Source organism: Dermacentor silvarum, chromosome 2, assembly GCF_013339745.2.
Source record: "Dermacentor silvarum isolate Dsil-2018 chromosome 2, BIME_Dsil_1.4, whole genome shotgun sequence".
Taxonomy (NCBI): Eukaryota; Metazoa; Arthropoda; class Arachnida; order Ixodida; family Ixodidae; genus Dermacentor; species Dermacentor silvarum.
Window position 1 is genome coordinate 6,930,141 of NC_051155.1, and position 23,184 is coordinate 6,953,324.

The 23,184-nt window shown below is 49.3% G+C and overlaps 1 protein-coding gene across 2 annotated transcripts in view; it reads right to left on the reverse strand.

Moving 5' to 3' along the window:
* The window catches only part of LOC119441295 (GATOR complex protein MIOS-like), a 341,599-nt gene that overhangs the window by 292,339 nt on the left and 26,076 nt on the right, over positions 1-23,184 (reverse strand). For both annotated transcript variants that reach the window (XM_037705922.2, XM_049661128.1), the window contains exons 3-5: positions 22,573-22,643; positions 17,017-17,078; positions 15,565-15,644 (exon numbers count right to left, since the gene is read on the reverse strand). In XM_037705922.2, coding sequence (XP_037561850.1) covers positions 15,565-15,644; positions 17,017-17,078; positions 22,573-22,643 — 213 coding nt within the window. The remainder of the gene's footprint in view (positions 1-15,564; positions 15,645-17,016; positions 17,079-22,572; positions 22,644-23,184) is intronic.

A 23,184-nucleotide genomic window follows, 5' to 3' on the forward strand; every position in this document is an offset into this window, starting at 1 on the left:
TAACAGATGGTGTCTTGCGGCGCTGGCATACACGACAGCCTTTAACGTACTGTTTGACGCTTGCCGAAAGCCTGGGCCAATAGTACATTTTGCTTACTCTAGCGAGTGTTCGTGAAAAGCATAAATGACCAGATGTCGGTTCGTCATGGCAAGCGAAGAGGACGTCCCTGCGCATGTCCTTTGGAACCACCAGTAGGTAAGCACGGCAGATTGAACGAGCATTCTTCTTATATACAGTATGTTGTCTCGCAGACAAAAGGACGTCAGCGTGCGGGACAGATGGCATGGTATGGTTGTGTCGCGGTCCTCTAAATGATCGATGATCGGTCTAATCTCACCGTCGTCACGCTGCCGTCTGCTCAAATCCGACGAACTATTGGCGCCCAGGAAGCCGTCATCGTCCTCTGTTTCCTGACTGGCAGGATCAATGGCTGCGCGGGACAGCGTGTCAGCGTCTTCATGCTTACGGTCAGACTTATAAACGATGGTGATGTCAACTTCCTGTAGCCGCAAGCTCCTCGTGCCAGTCGTCCTGAAGGGTCGCGCATGCTTGCCAACCAACAGAGGGCATGGTGGTCCGTCACCTACTTTGAAGGGATGACCATAGAGATAGGGGCGAAACTTTATGAGCGCCCACATGACCACGAGGCACTCTTTCTCCGTAGTTGAATAATTCGTCTCGGCACGGGACAGGGAGCGGCTGGCATACGCTATAACTCTTTACACTCCATCTTGAAGCTGGACGAGCACTGCTCCAAGGCAAATGCTACTGACGTCGGTATGCACCTCAGTATCAGCATCATCGTCAAAATGTGCAAGAATGGGTGCTGACTGCAGGCGCTGTCGTAATTCAGCAAAAGATGCCTGTTGCTCATTATGCCACACAAATGGCATATCGTCCCTTGTAAGGCGAGTCAGGGGTTCCGCTATCTTCAAAAAGGCTTTAATAAACACTTTAATATGCACTCCTTCCTCCATACAGCACAACCCACGCACTCCACTCTTTGCTCTAGTGCAGCACACAGCCTGCAACTGAGGCGCAGGACACTGCGGGAGTTGGCAGCACACTGGGCAGAAAGACGGATTTCGGGTACATACTGTAACGTGGAGGATTGTTCAGATGTTGACTATCACAGGACCTCATTGTTCAATTCCGTGCAACGACTTAACTCCTCTCTAACAATCTGTCTAATGGTCGTCGCGAGATCGACTGATGGGATGTCGTCTTCAATGCTTGCAACAGTTGTGATGTTTCCTAGCCGGCCAAACTTTGGGATATGCGGCGCAGTTTGAGAGCCTCAAAGGTACGGCAATGACGTATTACGTCGGTGACTGAGCCAAGGTTCTCTTTACCAACGAGGAAGTTGTAAACGTCCACCGCAATTCCCTTAAACAAATGGCCAACTTTGTCCTCCTCTCACATACCAGGATTGGCCGTCCTGCATAGCTTGAGTACGTTTTCAATGTAGGTCGTGCACGTCTCGCCCGGAACTTGAGCTCTTTGAAAGAGCGTTTGCTCGGCCTGTTTCGTCTTTGCGATTGAATCACCGAAACGCTCCTTGATTTCGGATGTGAAACGATCCCACGTTGTCAGAGTTTCCTCGTGATTATCGAACCACACGAGCGCGGTGTCCATCAGAAAGAAGACTACGTTGGAGAGTCGCGTTAAGCTGTCCCAACGATAGTGCTTGCTCACCCGTTCGTAGTGGTTAAGCCATTCTTCGACATCCTCGCTGGGCTTCCCTCCGAATGTGCGAGGCTCTACCAGACGTTGGCGCTGCCACGGACTAGCCATCATTTGGGTCGAAGATGCCGCTGGCTCCGTGCGAGTGTTGGCTTCGGTGGGGGACATCTGAGACACCGGAAGTAATGCGGGCAATCCAGCGATTCGGCGGCTTCGGCGCAGATCAGGAGGTTGGAGAACAGTGTTGGCCGTGTTGCATAGTGGTCGGGGGTACCCAGCACCTTCCACCAAAAACTGTTACGGATGATTGATGTTTATACACAGGTGAAGACTAGGATGGATGAGTGGTCTCCACAATGTCGCCACCGAAATGTAGCCGTGGCTGCTGCTGAGTTCTTCGTTCTCCTCTTTGCCACGTTACAATACTATAAAATCCGTGTTAAACCACTTTTGAACCCATTTGTGTTCATACACCAAAAGAGTGCGGCCCTAATGCTCAAGAGGAAACAGGCACTGCCTGTAATCCAGTCTCTGGTGATAACATTATGCTTTCAAAGACCGTGTCTTTCTTGGCGAGTAACTCCCCCTTTTCCGCATATAGGATGTGTGCGTGTTTCTAGCCTCTGTCATGGCCGATCCCAAAGACGGTGCCTTCTGAGCGAGTTGCTTATTTTTTTCCCTTACACTTCTATCGCACCAATTTGGTATACAATCATGAATTGGATCATTCTAAGCACTTTTAGCACGATTTAATGGTGCCTATAAGTGCCTCTTTCAGCATTTATGACCACTTTGGTTTCAAAAGCCTATTAATTGTCTTTTTCCGAGTTTTAAGGGCGTAAAATTATTGTTCTCCGTGTATTATTTTGACTTTGCTTTGGTAGCTGAAGGCGAGAAAATGAAACCTTTTTTCTGTGAGCTCAAAGCCTCTCAAGAAAAGAAATAGCAAGATGATGTACTTTGTCAACTCTCTGCTGAGGTGGCTTTATCCGTCTGCAATTGATGACAGCAAGGTTTTGATGACAGCAAGAAAACAATATTAGAGAGAAATAAACCAGGTTTATTAACTGTGTGGCGCGAAGAATGACCAATGTATTTCTAGGTAATTAAATCAAAGGGTGCGTAGACATATATTCACGATATATATGTAAGGGAAAAATCTAATACAGTGGAATCTCGATGATACGATCACGGCTAATACGAATTTCAGGATGATACGAATTTTTCTGAGGTCCCGGCTGAGCCCCATTACTTTGCAACGTGCTAGAGAACGGTTGTTACGAATCGATTTTCGACCAGCGTCGGTTGATACGAATAGACGCCACCCCACCGACGGCCACGAAAGGGAACAGCGCGCAGTCACACGCGTTTTCCATTTCTCTTTTGGTGCGGAGACGCGGACGCGGCGCCAGGACAGCGCGGAAGCCGTGACTGGGCGCAGAGTTTCAAGCGGTAGCGCTTTTGTTGCTTTTGTGCTTTTCTTTTTGTCTCTTCGCTCGCTGCGGTGGCCGTGCTTCCCCACGCGTGGCCGCCGCAGCAAGCGGTGGTTCGTGCAGTCTATCGCTTCAACGGAAACTGAGCGGCGTAAGCACAGCGCATACAAAGGTCAGAGCCGTGTGGAGATCGCTTTCAAGATACGGTGCGCGCGACAACACCGACAGCCGGCACAGGTGCAAAGTACAAGAACGCAATTGTTGGCAGAGTAGGAGCCGCCCCCCCCCCCCCCCCTCCCTCCCGCGCTACCTTCCCACTTTGCTCCTTTCGCGTGGGGAGATTGCGTCGCCAGTTACCCTTGTGCTCGGTTGCACGATACGCATTTGGCGCCGCAGCACAGCGTCGCCCCCCTCCTCCCTCCGATACCCTCATGGCCTTTCGCACAACGGTAGTCGCATTTGCTCTCCGCTTTGCGTTCGCTGTCCGTGAAGGTGCACGTCCCCCGCGCGCTTTCACTAGCACATACGGCGCACGGTGACGACTTTATCGCCCTTGGACTCATGCTCCACGTCTCATGCTACTCCTCCGCATCGCCCTCGTTGATCTCCTCTCCCGTCGGTGGGCAGCAGCGAGCACCGGTTGGCACACCTCGTGCTCGCTGCCGCCCTTGTCGGCGAGATTTTCCCGCGGAAGCCGCAATTTCGTCTCACGCTGCTGCACTGTAAGTGGTATGTGTATACATGGAGTTCTATGGGAGGGTAAACAGGAGTCGGAAAAGGCTGCGTTGTAGCCAGTTCTGCACTATAAACGGTTACGTTATAAGTGGTCTATACTGTAAATGCTTTTTACGTACGTGTGCCTGAGTGAGTTCACCTCTCGACTCGTTAATTTAGCTAGTTTTAATTGTGTTTCGATGATACAAAATTCGGCTAATACGAATTTTTTTCGTGACCCCGTGAGATTCGTATCATCGAGATTCCACTGTATCTTACATGCACTAATTGAAAAAGTGAGAACTCCCGACCAGATTAAGCGCACATGCTGGCAGTAACAAACACACTTATTTGTGAATACTGCACATAAAGCTCTCATTCACAGAAATAATATTCATAGCAGGCAAAAACACCTCATATATATATTAAAATGGGGGTGTTGGTCTTCAAGCAGGCTAGGACGTGGCGTTGCAGAAGGCTATCCGAAAGGCAGGTCGGGTTACTGGCGAGCGCGAGCTAGAGCGTCAACAACAACCACACTCATCGTCGTCTTCTTTTCCCAGACATCCCAGAATGACCGAAGCGCGGTCATTCGCCTTCAGTACAATATATACTGTGGGGATGCGCGACTCTCACGCGTCCCCTGATGTTGTTTTCCCCGCATGTCTCCTGTAGTGCGGCTTCTCTGCGTGGCTAAGCCCAGCGGTGGTTGCGGCGCGTTGCGAGAGATGGCGCTAGTGTCATAGAACGGCGGGGTCACTTGGGAGAAAAAGGTCGGAGGCGCTCTCTCTTTGGCTTGGGATCGGCGACCAACACGCACGAACGCTTCGCGCGTGCGCCGGCCCGCTTCGCGCGACCGTCGCGCGAGGCTAAGAGCGGGACACCGGTATGGACGAACACGGATCGTTCGAGCGCGCCACCGTTCGCGTGACTGTACACGTGAACGACTAGGCGATAGGTGTCATAGCATGGGGCGAACGTATTCGCTCGCTATCGGGTCGCGGTGAGTCGGACTTCCTTGATTTGTCGCGCGCCCGTGTGAATGTTCTTTGGTAGTAATTCGGCTAGTGTGCATTAGTGTAAGAAAGGTGCAATAAATGCCCTTTTGATTGTTTGCACTACTGTGTTGTCGTTCCTTTGTCCCAAGAGCACATGTGAGACCCCACAATACATATAGTGTAGGCGTTTATTACACACGTTTTCTTCATCTGTATATTCTCATCATCATTCTACGTTGCTCGATCCTCATCTTCAGTTATGTGTGATCATCATCGGGTGTGTGCGTTTGCTGGTTCGCTCCCGAGTACTCCGGCCGAATAAACGTCGTGCCAACAGAGATGTCATAAGTGGTGGAGGTAGCTCCTTCGATCCTCAGTCCTCTGCCCGCTCAGTCTACGGCCGCTGCTTGCGCCCACTGTCCGCTAGCATGTCTCAGGAGGCACCACCCTCCACTTCTACCGCTACCGTTCTGGCACCACCAGCCACCCCTTACATCTTAAGCAGCCACCAGCGTGATCCCCATCTCTTCGCTGGTCTTCGTCGGGTAGATGTGGAGGACTGGCTGGATGACTACGAGCGAGTAAGTTATGCTAATCACTGGGACGACCCCCACAAGCTCCGCCACGTCTCCTTCTACCTGACGGGTGTGGCGAAGACATGGTTCTTCAACCACGAGATAGACTTTACTGACTGGGCTGCCTTCAAGCAGCAGCTCCGCCAAGTATTTGGTACATCGGCCGTTAGTTCTACCATAGCAAAGAAAACCCTCGATACTCGCCAACAGCAGCCAGGCGAGTCCTACACATCGTATATCGAGGATGTTCTTGCGCTTTGCAGCCGTGTGAGTTCATCTATGTCAGAGTCAGACAAAGTGCACCCCGTTCTGAAAGGCATTAGATCAGTCGCCTTCAACTGCCCTTGCCATCAAGAACCCCACTACAATCGCTGACATCGTCACAACGTGTCAGCGCCTTAGAACTTGAGTCTGTTCGCCTTCAGCAGCCGGACGTTGCCGACTATTCGTCTACGGCGGACCCACATCTGCATGTCATGATAAGAGCTATGATACGCGAAGAATTACAACCTATGGGCTTGTCGTCACCGTCGGTGTGCCCCAGTGCGCCTTACTAGCACGGCCTTGCGTGACATCATCAGGAATGAACTGGCGTCCTCGACCTGCTCCACGCGCGCGCAACCCTCCGTCTCTCGTCCCCTACCAACCTACGCGGAAGTTGCTGCCACGCCTCCAGGCAACGCCAACTCCACGGTGCCACTACCCACGTACGCATCCGTTACTGCCCCACCTCCAGTAAACATCTCGGCGATGCCGCCCGAGCTTTCATCGGCCCATTTGACTGCACTGACTCCCAGAGAACCTAGCCCCCTGTACTATCCGCCATGGCGTCCGTCACGTCCCACGTGCTATTACTGCGGCTATCGCGGCCATATTTCACGTTTCTGCCGCAAGCGCCAGCAGGACGAGCGTCGGGGACACGACATCTCCGAACGCAACTTTTCCAGTGGAGCCTCTTCCCAAAGCCGGTGTTTCTCTTCACCTCCGCTCCGCTCTACCTCTCCGCCTGCATCGACTGAAGACCGCAGCACTTACCGTTCAGCCAGATGCCGCTCTCTTCGCTGTTCCGCCGCTCCACGTCACCACTACGGCCCATCTCCCTCAACTCTAACATTCGTCCGGAAAACTAAGCGATGCGGTTTTTGGAGGACAAACTGCATACGACACCAGGACTGAAATTCCTCCAGCGCGCCCATCCAATATGCTCTCGGTGTTTGTCCAAGAAGTGCCCGTCGATGCATTGGTGGACACAGGCGCGGCCATTTCCGTTATTCACGCAGATTTATGTTCCCGTCTCAGGAAAGTCACGACGCCATACGACGGACCGACGCTAATTGCAGACCAAGGGGACACTGTTCGACCTTCCGCTCTTTGTACTGCCCGTGTCCTGATCAATGATATTCGGTACCATTTACAATTAGCCGTGCACTCATCAACTTATTTTAAGGTGGGATTTTCTGTCTTCTGCTTCCGCGGCTAATTGTTGTGGTCAACGCGTCGTGCATCTTACGGACACCGACTACTTACTTGGGAAAGACACGTGCACGCCGTTGCGCCTGATCGCTGCAGAAAATACCAAACTGCCTCCCGGCCGACAGCGAATTATTACCAATATGTCGCCCGATATCGACCATGGTGACGTCTTGGTCTTGCCTTCTTCCCGTTGCCTTCATAAAGGCATTGCTTTTGCACCAGGTGTAGTTCAATTTTACAATGGTTCGGCGCTTGTCACTGCCATGAACGCGACATCGGAGAAAATTCTCCTTCCGGAAAACACCACAGTGGCTTGTGCGGCCGACCCACGGCCTGCATGCGTCGTGCCCCTTACAACTATGTCTTTCAAAGACCCTTCTACTTGTGCTACTGCTTCTCCCTCCGTCCTTACTGCAGCCATCAGCAGTGACTTGCCAGCTTCACAGATGCAGCAGCTGCTTGCTTTGTTGAACAAACACGCAAATTCTTTTGATGTCCATTCGTCGACTCTGGGCCAAACCACAGCTGCAGCGCATCGCAGACAGACAGACGAAGCGTCCATAGTGCGCCGACGCCCGTACCGCGAGTCCCTAGCCGAGCGGAAAATCATAGAAGAAAATGTCGCGGACATGCTAAAACAGGTCATCCGGCCCTCAGCTAGCCCTTGGTCATCTCCGGTTGTTTTCGTAAAAAAAAAAAAGACGGTTGCGTGCGCTTTTGCGTTGATTACCGGGCCCTGAATAAGATCACTCGAAAGGACGTATACCCTATGCTTCGCATTGATGACACCCTTGATTCACTGCAACGTGCAGAATACTTTTCAAGCCTCGATCTGCGTTCCGGCTATTGGCAAATTCCAATGCACGAAGACGATAAATAAAAAACAGCATTTGCCACCCCTGATGGACTTTATGAATTCAACGTCATGCCTTTCGGGCTATGCAACGCACCTGTGACATTTGAATGCATGATTGACACCGTGCTGCGTGGCCTGAAATGGAAAACTTGCTTCTGCTACCTGAATGAGATTGTCGTCTATTCGTCAACATTTTCTCAGCACCTGCAACGCTTATATGAAGTTCTGACGTGCCTTGCGGACGCTGATCTTCAGCTCAACACGAAGAAATGCCGTTTCGCCAGCAGATTTATTAAGGTCCTGGGGCATGTCGTGAGCAAGGAGGACATACGTCCTGACCCTGACAAGATTGCTGCGGTCCTTCGCTTCCCTCGCCCAGAAAGGCCTAAAGACTTGCGAAGCTTCCTTGGCCTCGCTTCTTATTTCCGTCACTTTATACGGAACTTTGCCTCCACCGCTGCGCCGCTACACAAGCTACTTGCTTCCAGTGTACCCTTTCTCTAGTCTCAAGAATGTGAAGCTGCCTTTGACATGCTGAAGGGGGACCTCCCGTCTGAACCTGTGCTTTGCCATTTTGATGAGACTGCACCGACTCTCTTGTACACTCCAACGCGACAACTCTTCGCGCAAGAGAGTCGTTGCATACGCCAGCCGCGTACTCACCGATGCTGAGGATAACTATACAATAACTGAGCAGGAGTGCTTGGCTGCTGTTTGCTCCGTACAGAAGTTTCGTCCCTATTTGCACGGGCATCATTTTACAATTGTTACGGACCACCACGCATTATGCTGGCTCTCCACTCTCAAGAACTTGACTGGACGCCTGGGTCGCTGGATTCTCCGCCTGCAAGAATATGACTTTGACATTATTCATAAGTCAGGGGAAAAACACCAAGACGCTGATGCTCTTTCTCGTTGCCCGCTTCCTGCGCACCCACTCGACACCTCAGCAACTGCGTCTGTCACAAAAGAGCGCGTAATCCAAGCGCGCGCCGCGTATCATGCAAGCCAGCGAAAGAACACGCCGGCCCCGCGGCAACTTCAACAGAGGCGGACAGCGCATACGCCTCAAACAGCAACGCTAACAACGGCGCCGAAACATCTGGAAGAGACTCGACGGAACGACGTTAACCGGAGAGAGAGAGAGTGGACACGCGCGCGCCAAGACACCTTCTCACCCGGCGAGTCGAGAGAGAGATAACTACAGCGTGTACGCGCGCGCCAACAGCATGAGTCATCATCACCCCCCCCCCCCCTTCGGCAACACTCAGACGGCGGTCGAAGGTACGAGAAATGACTCGAAGCTTCCCCAAGCTTTGGCCATGCTACGAGATCCCGACACCGATAGAAAAGTTCGAGAACACCTGTGGAAGCTATATAACCGCCGTGCGAGAATCAGATGGTGGAATTCAGGAATTCAGGAGATCAGTCCGCACCGGTGAAGTGATGTAACGTGAAGACCGAGCGTCTGCTGAAGAAGGGGATTCCCCGGCAAGCTAGTCGACGAGTTCATCGAGCGTCTGCATTTCCGGAAGAAGTTCTTTCTTCGAGATTTGTCCCCAAGTTACACTGAGATCGTCTGACTTCCAAGACCAACACTGGTGAATACGATTGGACACTTAGTGTTCCTTTTTATTTTGTGTTTTACGTGTTGGACTCTCAGTGCTTGTCGTTATTTTCTTGTGTTTGTTAATACCCATCTGATTTGTATTGTGTTGTGTCTAGCCTAAGTGTGCAAGTTTGTGTGTAACTGCCTTGTGTGAAGAATATATTTTGTTGTGTTTTTGGGAACTCTGGGCTCTGACTCGGTCTTTGGACAGCAACCGGCGTTCGCTGGCGCACCAGAGGGCCCACTCTTAATTGTCCTTGCTTTCGTGGGATTATTTTCGGAAGCTGATAAGTCGGCTTTGGAAATTAGTCCGGCGTCTGCGCCTCGTTCACCGGGGTCTGTGACAATATTTCTCCAATCTCCAATCCAGGAATTCAGGAATTTGCAGCGTTGCAAAGCAGCTCTTCGGGATGTCACTTCTACGCCGGTTTCCTCTCTAGCCTCAATAGACCGCCTTTCTCCGGACGACGATAAAACATTTGCATCTCGCCAACGGGCTGACCCATATTGTCGGCGTATGATAGAACTCTGGCGCTTCTCGCCCACCTAACGCACGGCTTTGATGCCAACTCGCACAATTTAAGGTGGACAATGGCGTGCCGTATCGGCGCATTTACCACCTTGACGGTCAACGCTGGGTGCCCGTTCTATCCACTCTCTTCAAGCCCATGTCCTCGAAGCATTCCACGATGACAAGACTGCTGGGCATCTCGGTTTCCACCACAAGACCTACGATCGCATTCGAAGCCGTTACTATTGGCTTGGCCTTTCTACTAGTCTGGGGAGATACGTCGGTTCCTGTTCTCCGTGTCAGCATCGAAAACTCCCAACTTTTGCTCCTGCCGGCGAATTACTGCCTATTCCGTGTCCCACCGCACCATTTGAGGTTGTTGGTATCGACCTTTACGGGCCCCTTCCTGTTACTGCAGCTGGCAATCGGTGGATAGTGACCGCCATCGACCACCTGACACGCTACGCTGAGACAACATCAGTGATCACTGGCTCAGCTTCGGAGGTTGCCGACTTCGTCCTTCAAGCTATAATTCTGCGCCATGGTGCTCCTCCGGTACTGCTAAGCGACCGTGGAAAGGTCTTTCTTTCGCAACTTTTAAACGAAGTCCTGCGCGCCTCTGGTACCACCCACAAAACAACGTCGAGTTACCATCCACAAACTAACGGCTTGACAGAGCAATTTCATGGCACGCTTGCTGACATGATCGCCGTATATATTCAGCCTGATCACAAAAATTGGGACAAGCTTCTACCATTCGCCACTTTCGCCTACAACACGGCCGTTCAGCGTACCACCGGCTACTCACCATTTTACCTAGTTTACGGACGGTCGCCTACTTCCCTTCTAGACGTTTCTTTCTTCGATTCTCCTGTCAACCCATCTGCATCGTCTAGCGAAGAATTCATTTCCCAACTCGCCCAGTGCCGCCAGCGTGGTCGCGTAAACACAGTGGCCAGACAACAAGACCGGAAGATCATTTACGACACCTTCCATCGCGTTGTGTGTTTCCGACCTGGTTAGGAAATACTTCTATTGACGCCCCTTTGCACGGCTGGTTTGAGCGACAAGTTCCAGCCGTGATTCATCGGGCCCTACATAGTCCTGGAGCAGACATCGCCCGTCAATTATCGCGTGACTCCTGTTGTCGCCGCAACAGACTGCCATTGTCGCAGCACCGAGGTCGTTCATGACTCCGGCATGAAACCCTTCAAGCGGCGTTCTTCGTCACCTTGACCTGCGGCCAGGATGGCCGCTTCCATGTGGGGGGTAAATTAGTGTGGGTGTTTATTACGCACGTCTTCTTCATCTGTATATTATCATAATCATTCTACGTTGCTCGATCCTCATCTTCAGTTATGTGTGACCATCATCATCGAGTGTGTGCTGGTTCGCTCCCAAGTACTCGAGCTGAATAAACATCGTGCCAATGGAGATGTCATAATATATATATATATATATATATATATATATATATATATATGTATATATAGCAAATGTTATTGATATACTGTTCGACGCCGAATAGTCATTTCTGTTTGAATGTAACGCACAACAGCCCCATTGAAGTCTAAAAGGTGAGTGACCGACGCAAGTGAGGACTGTTATTCCGAATGATTGTGCTGCCGGAGAGTCGTGGCTGTTGCGCAGAGGCGCAGTTCCTCAGAGAATTAACGCACGGGTGTTAATAAGTCCTGCTTAACAAGTTCCCATTTTTTATAGCTGTAGCTCAATATAAATGCCCCGTTTTGCGGCAGTCAGCAAATCTGCTAACTTGATTCAGGCAAGGAAAACCTTTTTTGACAGTCTCACCATGTTTGCAACCCATTAAAACTGGTTGCCCCATGTGGTACCACACTTCTTCAACGAACACAGCAGATCTACACATATCTCTACGTGTATATGAGGTATGCCGTTCCTTTAATTGGTTCATTATTGTCGTTATGATAGTGCACCGGATAACTGAAAGCAACCATTTATATAAGATACAAGCTGCTCAGCTGAGCGGACATACATTTGGAAACAGCATTAGATTTATGTATAAAATATAGGATAAGCGTAACATGTTTTTCTCAGAAATCAGACTCGAGAATAACTTATTTTGTTTACACCCTTAGAAAAAAAAAGCCGAGGAATGCAGCCACCTGCTTTTTTATTTTATCTTATTTAAACAAATTCTTCGTTTTTACGTGGCAAAACCATGACATGATTCTGAGGCACCCGGTTTAATTTTCACCACCTGGGGTTCTTTAACATGCACCTAAATAGAAGTACACGAGCGTTTTTCAATTTCGTTTCCATCGAATTCTATGACCTGGATTGAACCCGCGAGCTCCAGTTTAGCATCGCAGCGCCGTATTCACTATAAAGCCACTAATCAGGCTACCACGTTGGCTTTCTTTCTTATTCTTGCTTTTTTGAATTATTGGCTGGAAAACAAGTTCCACGTATGGCTTACGGCCAAAGCTTAGCATATAGAATGGCTAATGAAAACTGTTTTCGGCACTCGAGGTCTGACTGCAATAAATGACACCGTACCAATTACTCCGCATTCTATTACGCGAGGAAGGCGGAAACTCGAATAGAATGTTGCGTGGCATTTATTATTATTATTATTATTATTATTATTATTATTATTATTATCATTATTATAACAACGCTTCGCATAAATCTGAGTACAAGGCGCTGGATGGGGCAGATATGTTTTCTGTGTTTGAAGCGGCAAGCAGGAAGGTTACATATGTTTCTCTGTCTGCGTTTCACAAGACCTACTGATAGAAAACTATATGCGCAACAATACACACGAGAGATACATGCTGCTTGAAGAACGAGCAAAATATTTGTTCTCCAAAGGGAACCATGCAATAACGTAGTAGAATGAAAGCAGACACTGCGGCCGCAATGCACGCGCAATCACTGAGTGACATTAAAAGATGAAACAAAATAAAGAAGAGAAAAAAAGTAATTTATTCTTAAGGTATAAATACATGTCATATACAATTACGAACACCATTTGAGTGGTCTGAACGCAAATACCAGCACGCAAAGTAGTACGAATGACCCTGCCGAGCAGTATCGCCAGCAGTTTCCAACGGCGCGACCTTGATGCGGCCCAATCCACTTCGATCGCAGCGCCGCCACAGTATTTTTCGTCGTCGGGCACCTCACTGCAAAGCATGCACCACCCCAGCCGCTCGTCCCACTCAACCATATTCTAGTACACTCTAGTTAGGATGCCGGAATGGGATGTGATGATGATGCAACCTCACAATTCCGACAAAGCCTCCAAGATCAGCATTTGTAATTTAATCTGAGGCATAGTGCTGCAACCAAGACAAGACCTCAGAGATTACCGTTTTACGTGTGATCTCTCAGGCCATACTTGATGTCTCGTATGTGAGGTAATACTTCATGTCTCATCGAGGTTTCCACAGGAGATAATGGCGGCAGAATCCGCATACGCTACAGTCACAGACGGAGTCCGGATAATCGAATATAAAGCTGGCGGCTGTCCGAAATATCGGTCATATTTACACATTAAGTCTATGGGGCCATTGGCAGTGCCACGAAGCTGTCCGAATTACCGAGCATTTCCGGATTATCGGTGTCCGATTTATGGGTCAGCAAATGTACGCACCGCCTACATCTGCGGACGTTAAGCGGTCGTTTTCTACGTATAGGCTGATATTGAGTGACAGAAGGCACAACGTTTAGGCAACAAAACCTCAATATGGTGCTCGCTTGCCACTACTTCCATAATTATTCTTACTGTGTCTAGGCAGAAACCGTGCACCAATGCTGCAAATGGGCGCACACTTGTGCACTATGTTTTTTGTTTCTTAAAAAAGAGGAAGTAACCAAGAAATGTGGCATTCTAATCTACTTTATAATAAAAGCCCAATGCCGTGTCGAAGCTATTCGGGAAGCAATCACTATCTGTGCCTATGTATGCCTAAACTGCACCTTTTAGTGCCTACTATAGGTGCCTAAAACAGCATTTTTTCGTGTCTAAAAACTTTAGTCTTGTGATGACACTGGTTATGTGCAAAAGTGCAAAGGGGACGAATTACAGCAAATGATTGAGGACCTTAGCCGAGAAAGTGTAAGAGTGGGGTTGAAGATTATTATGCAGAAAATAAAGGTAATGTTCAATAGCCTGGCAAGGGAAGAAGAATTGCGGATCGCCAGTCAGCCTCTAGAGTCTGTAAAGGAGTATGCTTATCTAGGTCAATTACTCACAGGGCACCCTGAGCATGAGAAAGAAATTTACAAAGAATAAAATTGGGTTGGAGTGCATATGGCAGGCATTGTCAAATCCTGACTGGGAACTTACCGCTGTCATTGAAAAGAAAAGTATACAATCATTGCATTCTACCGGTGCTAACATATCAGGCAAAAACTTGGACGTTAACAAAGAATCGCGAGAACAAGTTAAGGACCGCACAAAGAGCGATGGAACGAAACGGCAAATGTTGGGCCTAACGTTAAGAGACAGGAAGAGAGCGGTGTGGATCAGAGAGCAAAAGGGGATAGCCGATATTCTAGTTGACATTAAGCAGTAAAAATGGAGCTGGGCAGGCCATGTAAAGCGTAGGATGGATAACCGTTGGAACATTAGAGTTAAATAATGGATACCAAGAGAAGGAAAGTGCTGTCGAGGACGGCAGAAAACTAGGTGGGGTGATGAAATTGGGAAATTTACAGGTGGAAATTAGAATCAGCTAGCGCAAGACAGGGGTAATTGGTGATCGCAGGGAGAGGCCTTCGTCCTTCAGTGGACATAAAAAAAAGGCTGATGATGATGATGTGCAAAAGTGAATAAGTTTTTCCCTTCAAGTTGAGCTTTTCTCCATTCAAAACTGCAATAAATTCAATTCCATACAGATGGGGCCACCGGGTATGCGATGACTATGATGATAACTGATGACAAGAATTTAGGAGGTGATTAAAACTTTATTTGACATCGACTAAACGTTGCTTCACTACCTGTCTCACAATAAATTATGTTGTTTACATACACCCCCTAACCCCCAACTCGCTCAGGAAGACTTTGAAAACTTGTGGGAAGTAAGAAGGCTCGTATTTTCCCGCGTTCTTCGACGCGCCACGCAAGCGAGGAGAGCAGACGCCTTTTTCCCCTCTTCCCGTGCGAGGAGCTAGACGGTTTTCCGCGCGGTGGCGCGACCGTCTTGGAAACCGGTTGCAAACGTAGCGGTGACGTGTACGCGGAGCCCTGCGCCCATTGGACCGAGCCAAGAACAAGGCGGGGCAGTCGAGATCGGCACAAACTGCGAACACCGGTAAAAAGAGAAGACTGCGAGCCACGACGAAGGAAGGAGCTCAGGTAAACATCTCGTTCCCATCCTTTGTAGCGTCCTGCTATTGCTCGCCACACTATCGACCCCGGCAAACATTGAAGTAGAACCTAGCCTGCTTCCACGTGAATCCTCTGGAGCAATAAACGTTGTTGTGCTTGTTATTCTATCATGTGTTGTCATATTTCTGCTTGTCCTGGTACCGCCGGTGCATGGTCGTACAAGGCAAGCAAAAGGGAATTGGCTGTCAAGCCTAAGCCTTATGCACAAAGGCTGCTTGGGAGAACCCGAGACTACAAACTAGACGTTGAATCATCTTTTACATTCAAATAAATACAGACTTGAAAACAGCAAATGCTTCTGCAAGCACAGCAGTGGCGCTGCTGCCCAACCAACCTGACGAGGCTGACCTTCCCGGTGTCCTGGCCCACAGCAAGGAGTATGTCAGTGCGGGGGTTCATGTAACAGCTGTAGCACTGCAGGAAATGGGCACAGATGTAAAAGCACATGCTATACTTCAAGAACATCAATATAGCAGTTCATCAAACACCCGAGGATCGCTACAAAACCAAACCTTAAAGGCCCATACACATCATGGGCATAGAAACTGCTATTTTTGTTGTTGTTTATACTTGATTTGTAAGGCCTTGCAAATATATACGTTCTGCTGCCGAATGTGAAAAAAGGGAAGAGAGTGAAAGAAATTAAGGTAGAATCTCTCAACTATATGGCACGTTTAAAACTGTCACACTATCATGAGACACCCTAGGCATGTCTGAATGGCCATCAGTGTCGACAATGTGGGTGCATGTACCAACTAGCCCAACAAGTTTTATTAAGAAGTGGCTTTGCTAGCAGATTCCTCTCACTTCACAGGTGTCTGGTAGGACAAACTAGATTAAAAACTGATGCCAGCTTTGCTAGGCAGCACAAATTACTAGGAGAAATTTTTCTGACAAGCTGTTGAAAACAAAATCCAAGAGAAAATATTTAAAAAATTCATTTTCTGGTGGACCTCTTGACTGATGTGTCAGAAAGTTCACTGACTCAATGAGGCCATGCTCTTCTTTAGTAGCTGTGCTGCATGAGACGAGGCACTCTATATGGGTGCTGCAATGTTAAAAGCAACACATATGTAGCAACATTCATGCGTGTGATGTGATCAGACCAGCATAATGTGATGGAATGTCTTGGCTATAAAAAGTCTTGGAATAAATGTGTCTGTGCTCCATCAATTTCCCTTAACTGATCTTGCGGCTGCCTGGCCGAACTACTGTATGTGGCCCAATTTCGCCTCATTTACAGCAACACGCTCTCTCTCAAACGCTCTGTGCGCGTAGCAGAAATGTGCTGTGCACACAACCAGTTGAAATTAATTTTAAAGTGCAGCTGACACACAGCATTTTTCTGATCTTTAATTTCACTTGGTCATCTTCCCTGACATGGCTCATAATTTTACATGCCCAATAATTCGTTGGTCGGGTTTACTGTCCCAAAGCAGCACATTAGAGACACCGCAGTGGCGAGGCTGGAGCACAATTATGAAAACCTGGGGTGCACCTAAATGCAAGCACACGTGAGTGTTGCAGCATTGTGCCTCAAAGTGCAACTACCATGGCCTGGAATTTCCTTAACAACACCTGGGTTCCACGATCTTTAAGCTTGATGGACAATGAAACAGTGTTAGAATGGCACTAATATAAAATGCGCTTACCTACACGTTCTGCTTGCTGCACTTGTTTCTACTGTCTTTGTCAATCAGTGCTTAGTATAAGCTTTATACGCAAAAGTGATTGCCTGAGCATGCTCCATCTAAGCATGCATACTAGATGCATGTTGCCAGCTCACCCTGAAGTACTCCAGGTCACTCTGGATGGCCAGTGGCTCGACACCCGGTAACACATCTCGATCTGAAGACAAGGGGATGCACACAGCCAAGTGAGCACAACATTCTCGCACTAAGGAACACATACTTTGGTAGCATGGGCAGAGAGCAGGAAACACGGCCAGAGTGGTCAACATGATTCGTGCTGTGGTGACTTGACAACTGTTACTTTGCAGCTATAATCATGGGGTCACTGTGTGCTGTTGTAGACACATCTTGATGAAGGTTGTCACCGTGGCAATGATAAAATTAGATGTTCATACCTGAGCTGGTACCTCTCACCTATAGAAAGTTACACCAACAGCATCACTATGACAGAGCTCATACCGAGTTTCAGTGCGCAAACGCGAGGCCATAAGGCAACAAGTCGACGAAATGCTACGCGACGACATCATCCACTAGTCCGTGGGCGTCCACCGTGGTGTTAGTGAAGAAGAAGGAAGGAACCCTACGCTTCTGCGTCGATTATTGTCGCCTCAACAAAATCGCGAAGAAGAACGTATACCGTCTCTCACGGATAGACGACACCTTGGATCGACTCTACAACGCAAGTATTTTTCGTCGATGGATCTCAAAACAGGCTACTGGCAAATCGAAGTCGACGAGAGGGACCGGGAGAAGACTGCCTTTATAACACAAGACGGACTGTTCGAGTTCAAGGTGATGCCGTTTGGCCTTTGCTCAGCACCTGCGACTTTCCAACGCGTCATGGATAAAGTACTGGCAGGCTTGAATTGGAAGACTTGCCTCGTCTACTTGGACGACGTCATTGTGTTTGCCTCAAGCTTTGAAGAACACCTTCGGCGTCTTGCAACAGTTCTTCAAGCAATCAAGTCCTCTGGACTGACGTTGAAGCCTGAAAAGTGCCGCTTCGCATACGAGGAGCTCTTGTTTTTAGGTCACATAATCAGCAAGTCTGGAGTGTGCCCTGACCCACCAAAAACTGCGGCCATCACTAACTTTCCTCTGCGCACCGACAAGAAAGCAGTGCGTAGATTTATTGGACTCTGTGCTTATTAAAGTCGCTTCGTCAAGGACTTTTCACGGATTGCCGAGCCACTGACGTACCTCACGAAGGCCGACGTCGAGTTCAAGTGGGAGACGCCGCAAGTCGAAGCATTTGAAGAACTGAAGCAACGCCTGAAATTGCCGCCAATACTTGCGCATTTCGATGAAAATGCCTATACAAAAGTCCACACTGACGCAAGCAGCGTAGAACTCGGCACCGTGCTTGTGCAGAGGACTGATGGACTAGAAAGGGTTGTAAGTTACGCTAGCCAGTCACTGTCGAAGGCGGAAGCAAATTATTCCACAACAGAAAAGGAGTGCCTCGCCATCATCTGGGCTACATCAAAGTTTCGCCCCTACCTCTAGGCAGGCCCTACAAAGTTGTGAGCGACCACCATGCTTCGTGTTGGCTAGCTAACTTGAAGGATCCTTCAGGTCACCTCGCACAGTAGAGTCTGAGGCTTCAAGCATTCGACATCACTGTCGTTTCCAGTCTGGGTGCAAGCACCCTGACGCCGACTACTTGTCTCATGGACCTATCGAATCGCCGCCACAGGACGACCAGGATGACGACACTTTATTGGGACCCATCAGTGCTGACGATATCGCCGAACAACAGTGAGCAGATCCGGAACTAAGGAGCCTTGTAGACTACCTAGAAGGCAAGACCTTCATTATGCCGAAGGTGTTCCGGCGAGGACTGGCGTCGTTTTTAACAGCGAAGCTGTTTAAGCCAGCCGTATTTGTGGTTCGTATCAAGAAACTGTTGCGTCATAGCCATGGCAACCAGGAGGGCGTCGCAGCGCATGTTTATGTAGTCTCCTCTTCGCCACCTCCCTCCCTTCCCAACCCCTGCCTCTCTTCTCTCCGTGGCGCGCTGAGCCAGGAGAAAAAACAAGGCGAAAGCTTGCACTAGGCCGCGTAAAGCTCAAGACACAGCGACACAGGCCGATTGATATCGAGCGGCTAGCCTCCAACGCATTTGGCCTCCACAAGCAACAGCGTTCTTGGCACTGTGCCAACCTTGGTTAGCCTGCCTGCGTTTGTGGCACGCCAAGAACGCCTACCTGCGTTTGTGGCATGCCAAAAATGCTATCGCTGGTAGGCGCCGACGCATCCAGTGCCAGTCATGCGAAATAACGTGAAAGGGAAGGTACCTCCGAAAATGATCGCTCGAGAATACCTTCCTACATGCGTAGGTAAGTTAAACGAAGTTAAAACCTAGCAGCAACCAAGTTCATACCTAACAGTAGCAGCCAGTAAGACTTGAGAATCGACAGTTTCTCTGTGCCTAAGCTTTGCACGACCGAGTGCAAACTTGCCTGCTTTTTTTTTTCTTCCAAAACGACATTCTCCTTAAGAAGAACTTCTCGCCACTCTGAGCCAACTACCTCCTCGTGGTACCCTCAGCATTGCGCCCAGATGTTTTGCAAGCTCTCTATGACGACCCAATGGCTGCACACCTCCATTTTTCCCGCGCGCTTGCGAGGGTACCAAAAAAATACTACTGTCCTCACCTCACCGCCGACATCGCCCATTACATAAGGACATGCCGAGACTGTCAGCATCGCAAAATACCGCCTACAAGGCCAGCCGGACTTCTACAGCCGATTGAACCACCTGGCCTACCGTTCCAGCAGAGTGGGATGGACTTACTGGGGCCTTTCCCGACTTCGACATCCCAGAATAAATGAATTGTCATACCTAGCTACCGACTACCTCACCCGCTACGCCGAAACAAAAGCCTTGCCCAAAGGCAGTGCCGCTGAGGTAGCCAGATTCTTCGTTGAGAACATCCTCCCGCGTGACGGTGCCCCAGAAGTCCTCATCGCCGACAGAGGTACAGCCTTTACGGCAGATCTAAGTCAAGCCATCCAGCGATACAGCCAGACAAGTCATCGCCGGACCACCGCCTACCACCCACGAAAGAATGGCCTCACCGAGCGCATAAATAAGACTATCACCAACATGCTGGCTATGTACGTCGGCGTCGAACATAAGACGTGGGATGCCATCCTTCCGTACGTGACCTTCGCATACAACACGGCCGTGCAAGAAACGACGCACATGGCGCCGTTCAACTTGGTCTACAGAAGGAACCTGGACGCTTGATGCCATGCTACCGGACGTCAACGACGCAGACAATCTCGACGTTGCCACCTACTTGCAGCACGCTGAAGAAGGTCGACAGCTCGCCCGCCTGCGCATCAAGAACCAGCAGAGGACCGACAGCCGACACTCCAATCTTCGACGACGCTACGTCGAGTACCAAACCGGCAACCGTGTTTGGGTCTGGAACTCCGATACGCTGACAAGGACTTAGCGATTAAGTCTTACGGCACTATTTCAGACCTTATAAGATCATCCGACGTATTGGTGCACTGAAATATGAGGTCGTGCTGGACGGCATTTCATAATCACAGCGGTGCCGCGCATGACTTGAAGTCATCCACGTGGTGCGTCCTAAGCCTTTCTACGTCCGCCGACTAATTTAGGGACATTGTTGGTCTGTTGTTTTTTCTTTATTACACCTGGTGGCTTTGTTTTTACTTTCGTGCTTGTTTGTAGCATCGCGACGATGCTTTTTAAGGGGAGGGTATTGACACGTGTACTTGTTTATCTTTCACCGGTGACCGCTTTCCACCGGCTAACAAATGTTACATTATCACTCGGCGCAGGAAGCGCCTGCATGTATTGGAAGTTTGTCGAACTTCCGATGCTTCTATCTGTTGTCCGTTGTCACCGACGCTTATGTAATCCGATTGTATGAGCGACACAAATTGTGTAGTACTTTCTGGAGGACACGCGGACACCAGGGATTACCCTAGAAACTTCGATGACTCATATATAAATCTCGGCGCGTTTCGCCGCTGACCAGTTTTTGTTGACGACCGACTATTGAGCTCGCCGCTCTTGTTGTAAAGTGAGTTATTTTCATTGCTGGGCACAGGATCGCCCAATTAAGAGTTTGAACTTTAACAGTTTGAATTCTGCATGTTTCCACGTCACGGCCACATGACGTAGAAACCACCTGTGAGCACATGTGCAGTTGCACATGCAATGCACAAAGCATGACCCAGTGAATAAATCAACATAACCACAAAGGAAAAATTCTGAGTGTAATCCTTGTTAAAATACTGCACGTTGTCTGACACCAAAAAAAAAAGCTGCATTGCATCGCACAGCTGGTGAGAACCTTGATTGCCAATCTACTACACATTGCCACTTGCAGTGGGAAAGGACACAATGCATTTGCCTCTACTGCCTGTAACTATTAATTCTATGTTTGTAGCAATCTACCTTCATAACTGCTGATGCTGATGACCCAACGGAACTTGAACTCCGGGCAATAGGCTGGGCAGTAGACCAGGTCTCAAGCAACACGCATGCAAAACACCCCATCGATATATATACAGACTCCCAATATGCGCTGCATGCTTGCACGTCTCGCCATACAGCCTCATCAGAAGTTCATCTAGTCAAGCAGGCCTTCAGGCATGCGGAGATCCACGGGGTCACTGCCACACTTCATTGGATCCCTGGTCACCAGGGCATCGAGGGAAATGAGAGAGCCCATGAGGTGGCACGCACCCTTCTTTCCAACCGCGTCGTCTCCCGGGATCCTTCAGAGACCCTCAGCACCAGCACAACTAGCCCGACAAAAGGACCACCATATGGCCCAGACAGAGCTCTGAGAGTAGCAGCCAACCGACGCAACAGGGAACTCCGTACAAGTGTCCCGCCAGACCCAAACCCACTTCCCGTGGGTCTTCCCAGGTCAGGGCAAGTGCTGCTGCATAGGCTCCGTTCCGGCTTCGTCCTCACACCGGACGTGCTGGAGCGGTGGCGGCAGTACCGGCCACGCCGGGAGAGACGCCCTCCTTTCCCTTCTCCCGACTCCCTTCCGTCGTAGGAACCTGGCCCCTCGACAGCCTCTGAGGAAGAAGAAGCACCCCAGGAGTCACAAAGGTGCCCTGACTGCAGTGTGGCCACGCGACCATCCACAGCCCATTTGTTTTGGGAGTGCCAGCACTACGCCAAGGACACGCACCTTCTAGGACGGCTCTAATTTCTCCTCCCTCTCCCCTTCTTATTACACAGAATAGGCCTTCGAGCCATCCTACAATAAATACATTTTTATCATCATCATGTTTGTAGCAACAGAAATAATTGCTGGATTGGCGAATAATCAAAAGTCTTGACTACGAATTTAACACTACACAGCAAAATATGTGTATTTGAAAATGGGCTATTTGGTGTTTTCAGATATTCAAACTCAAGCCAGCAGGCCAGCAACCAGTGACGGGAGTGCTGTCCTGCGTGCAAGCTACTTGGCAAGACAGCCGCCACGGTCAGGAAAGTCCGGGAGGGTTCGCAAAGAGAGCTTAAGTTTCGGAGGAAAAACAATCTCACTTGTCTTTCACTTCATAAAGTGCCAACTATGTAAAAGTAGCCACAGCAGAATCCACAGGACATCAGGGAGAGAAAATGAGCACATGCTTGAGACTCACTTGTTTCCCTGCTAGATGTGTCCTTCTCTGGAACCTGGAAGAGACGGATGTCGGTACCCACCAGCAGGAACCTGCATAGGGCATTCCATCTGACTGTCACATTACTTGAAAAGAAAAAGGAAAGAAACATTTTACATGCCTTTAACCTAATGCTCCTCAAGCTTTCAAGGAGGCAGCGATTTAAATCGCACATTTTGAGATGCAATCAACCATACGCTCCCAAGTGGTCCCATTGTTACTTGCCATATTTTTTTGTTTCTTAAAGGGCAACTCCGGCGATTTTTTGACCATGTCAAGGTAATGGAATATTTAGGTTCCCGAGACCCCCTTGTTCTGCGTCTGATAGTAGAATTGTTCCACAAATTCGAAAATAATTTTAAATAAGCAAAAAAGTTCAAAAACGAAACCGAAACCTGACCAAGCAGCCGAGCGAACATCTTTGTGTGACGCCACGAGTGTTCCCCCGGCGAGGAAGGCGCGCAAGGCATGCCAGTCTCAGGCGAACGAAACCGGCGAAGAGCACACGCTCAGCTGATTCGTGACGGCGCCAGACCTTCGGGTGACATTGTAATCTGCACCACCTCTTCGCATCTGGCAAACAGTGACCCGCCA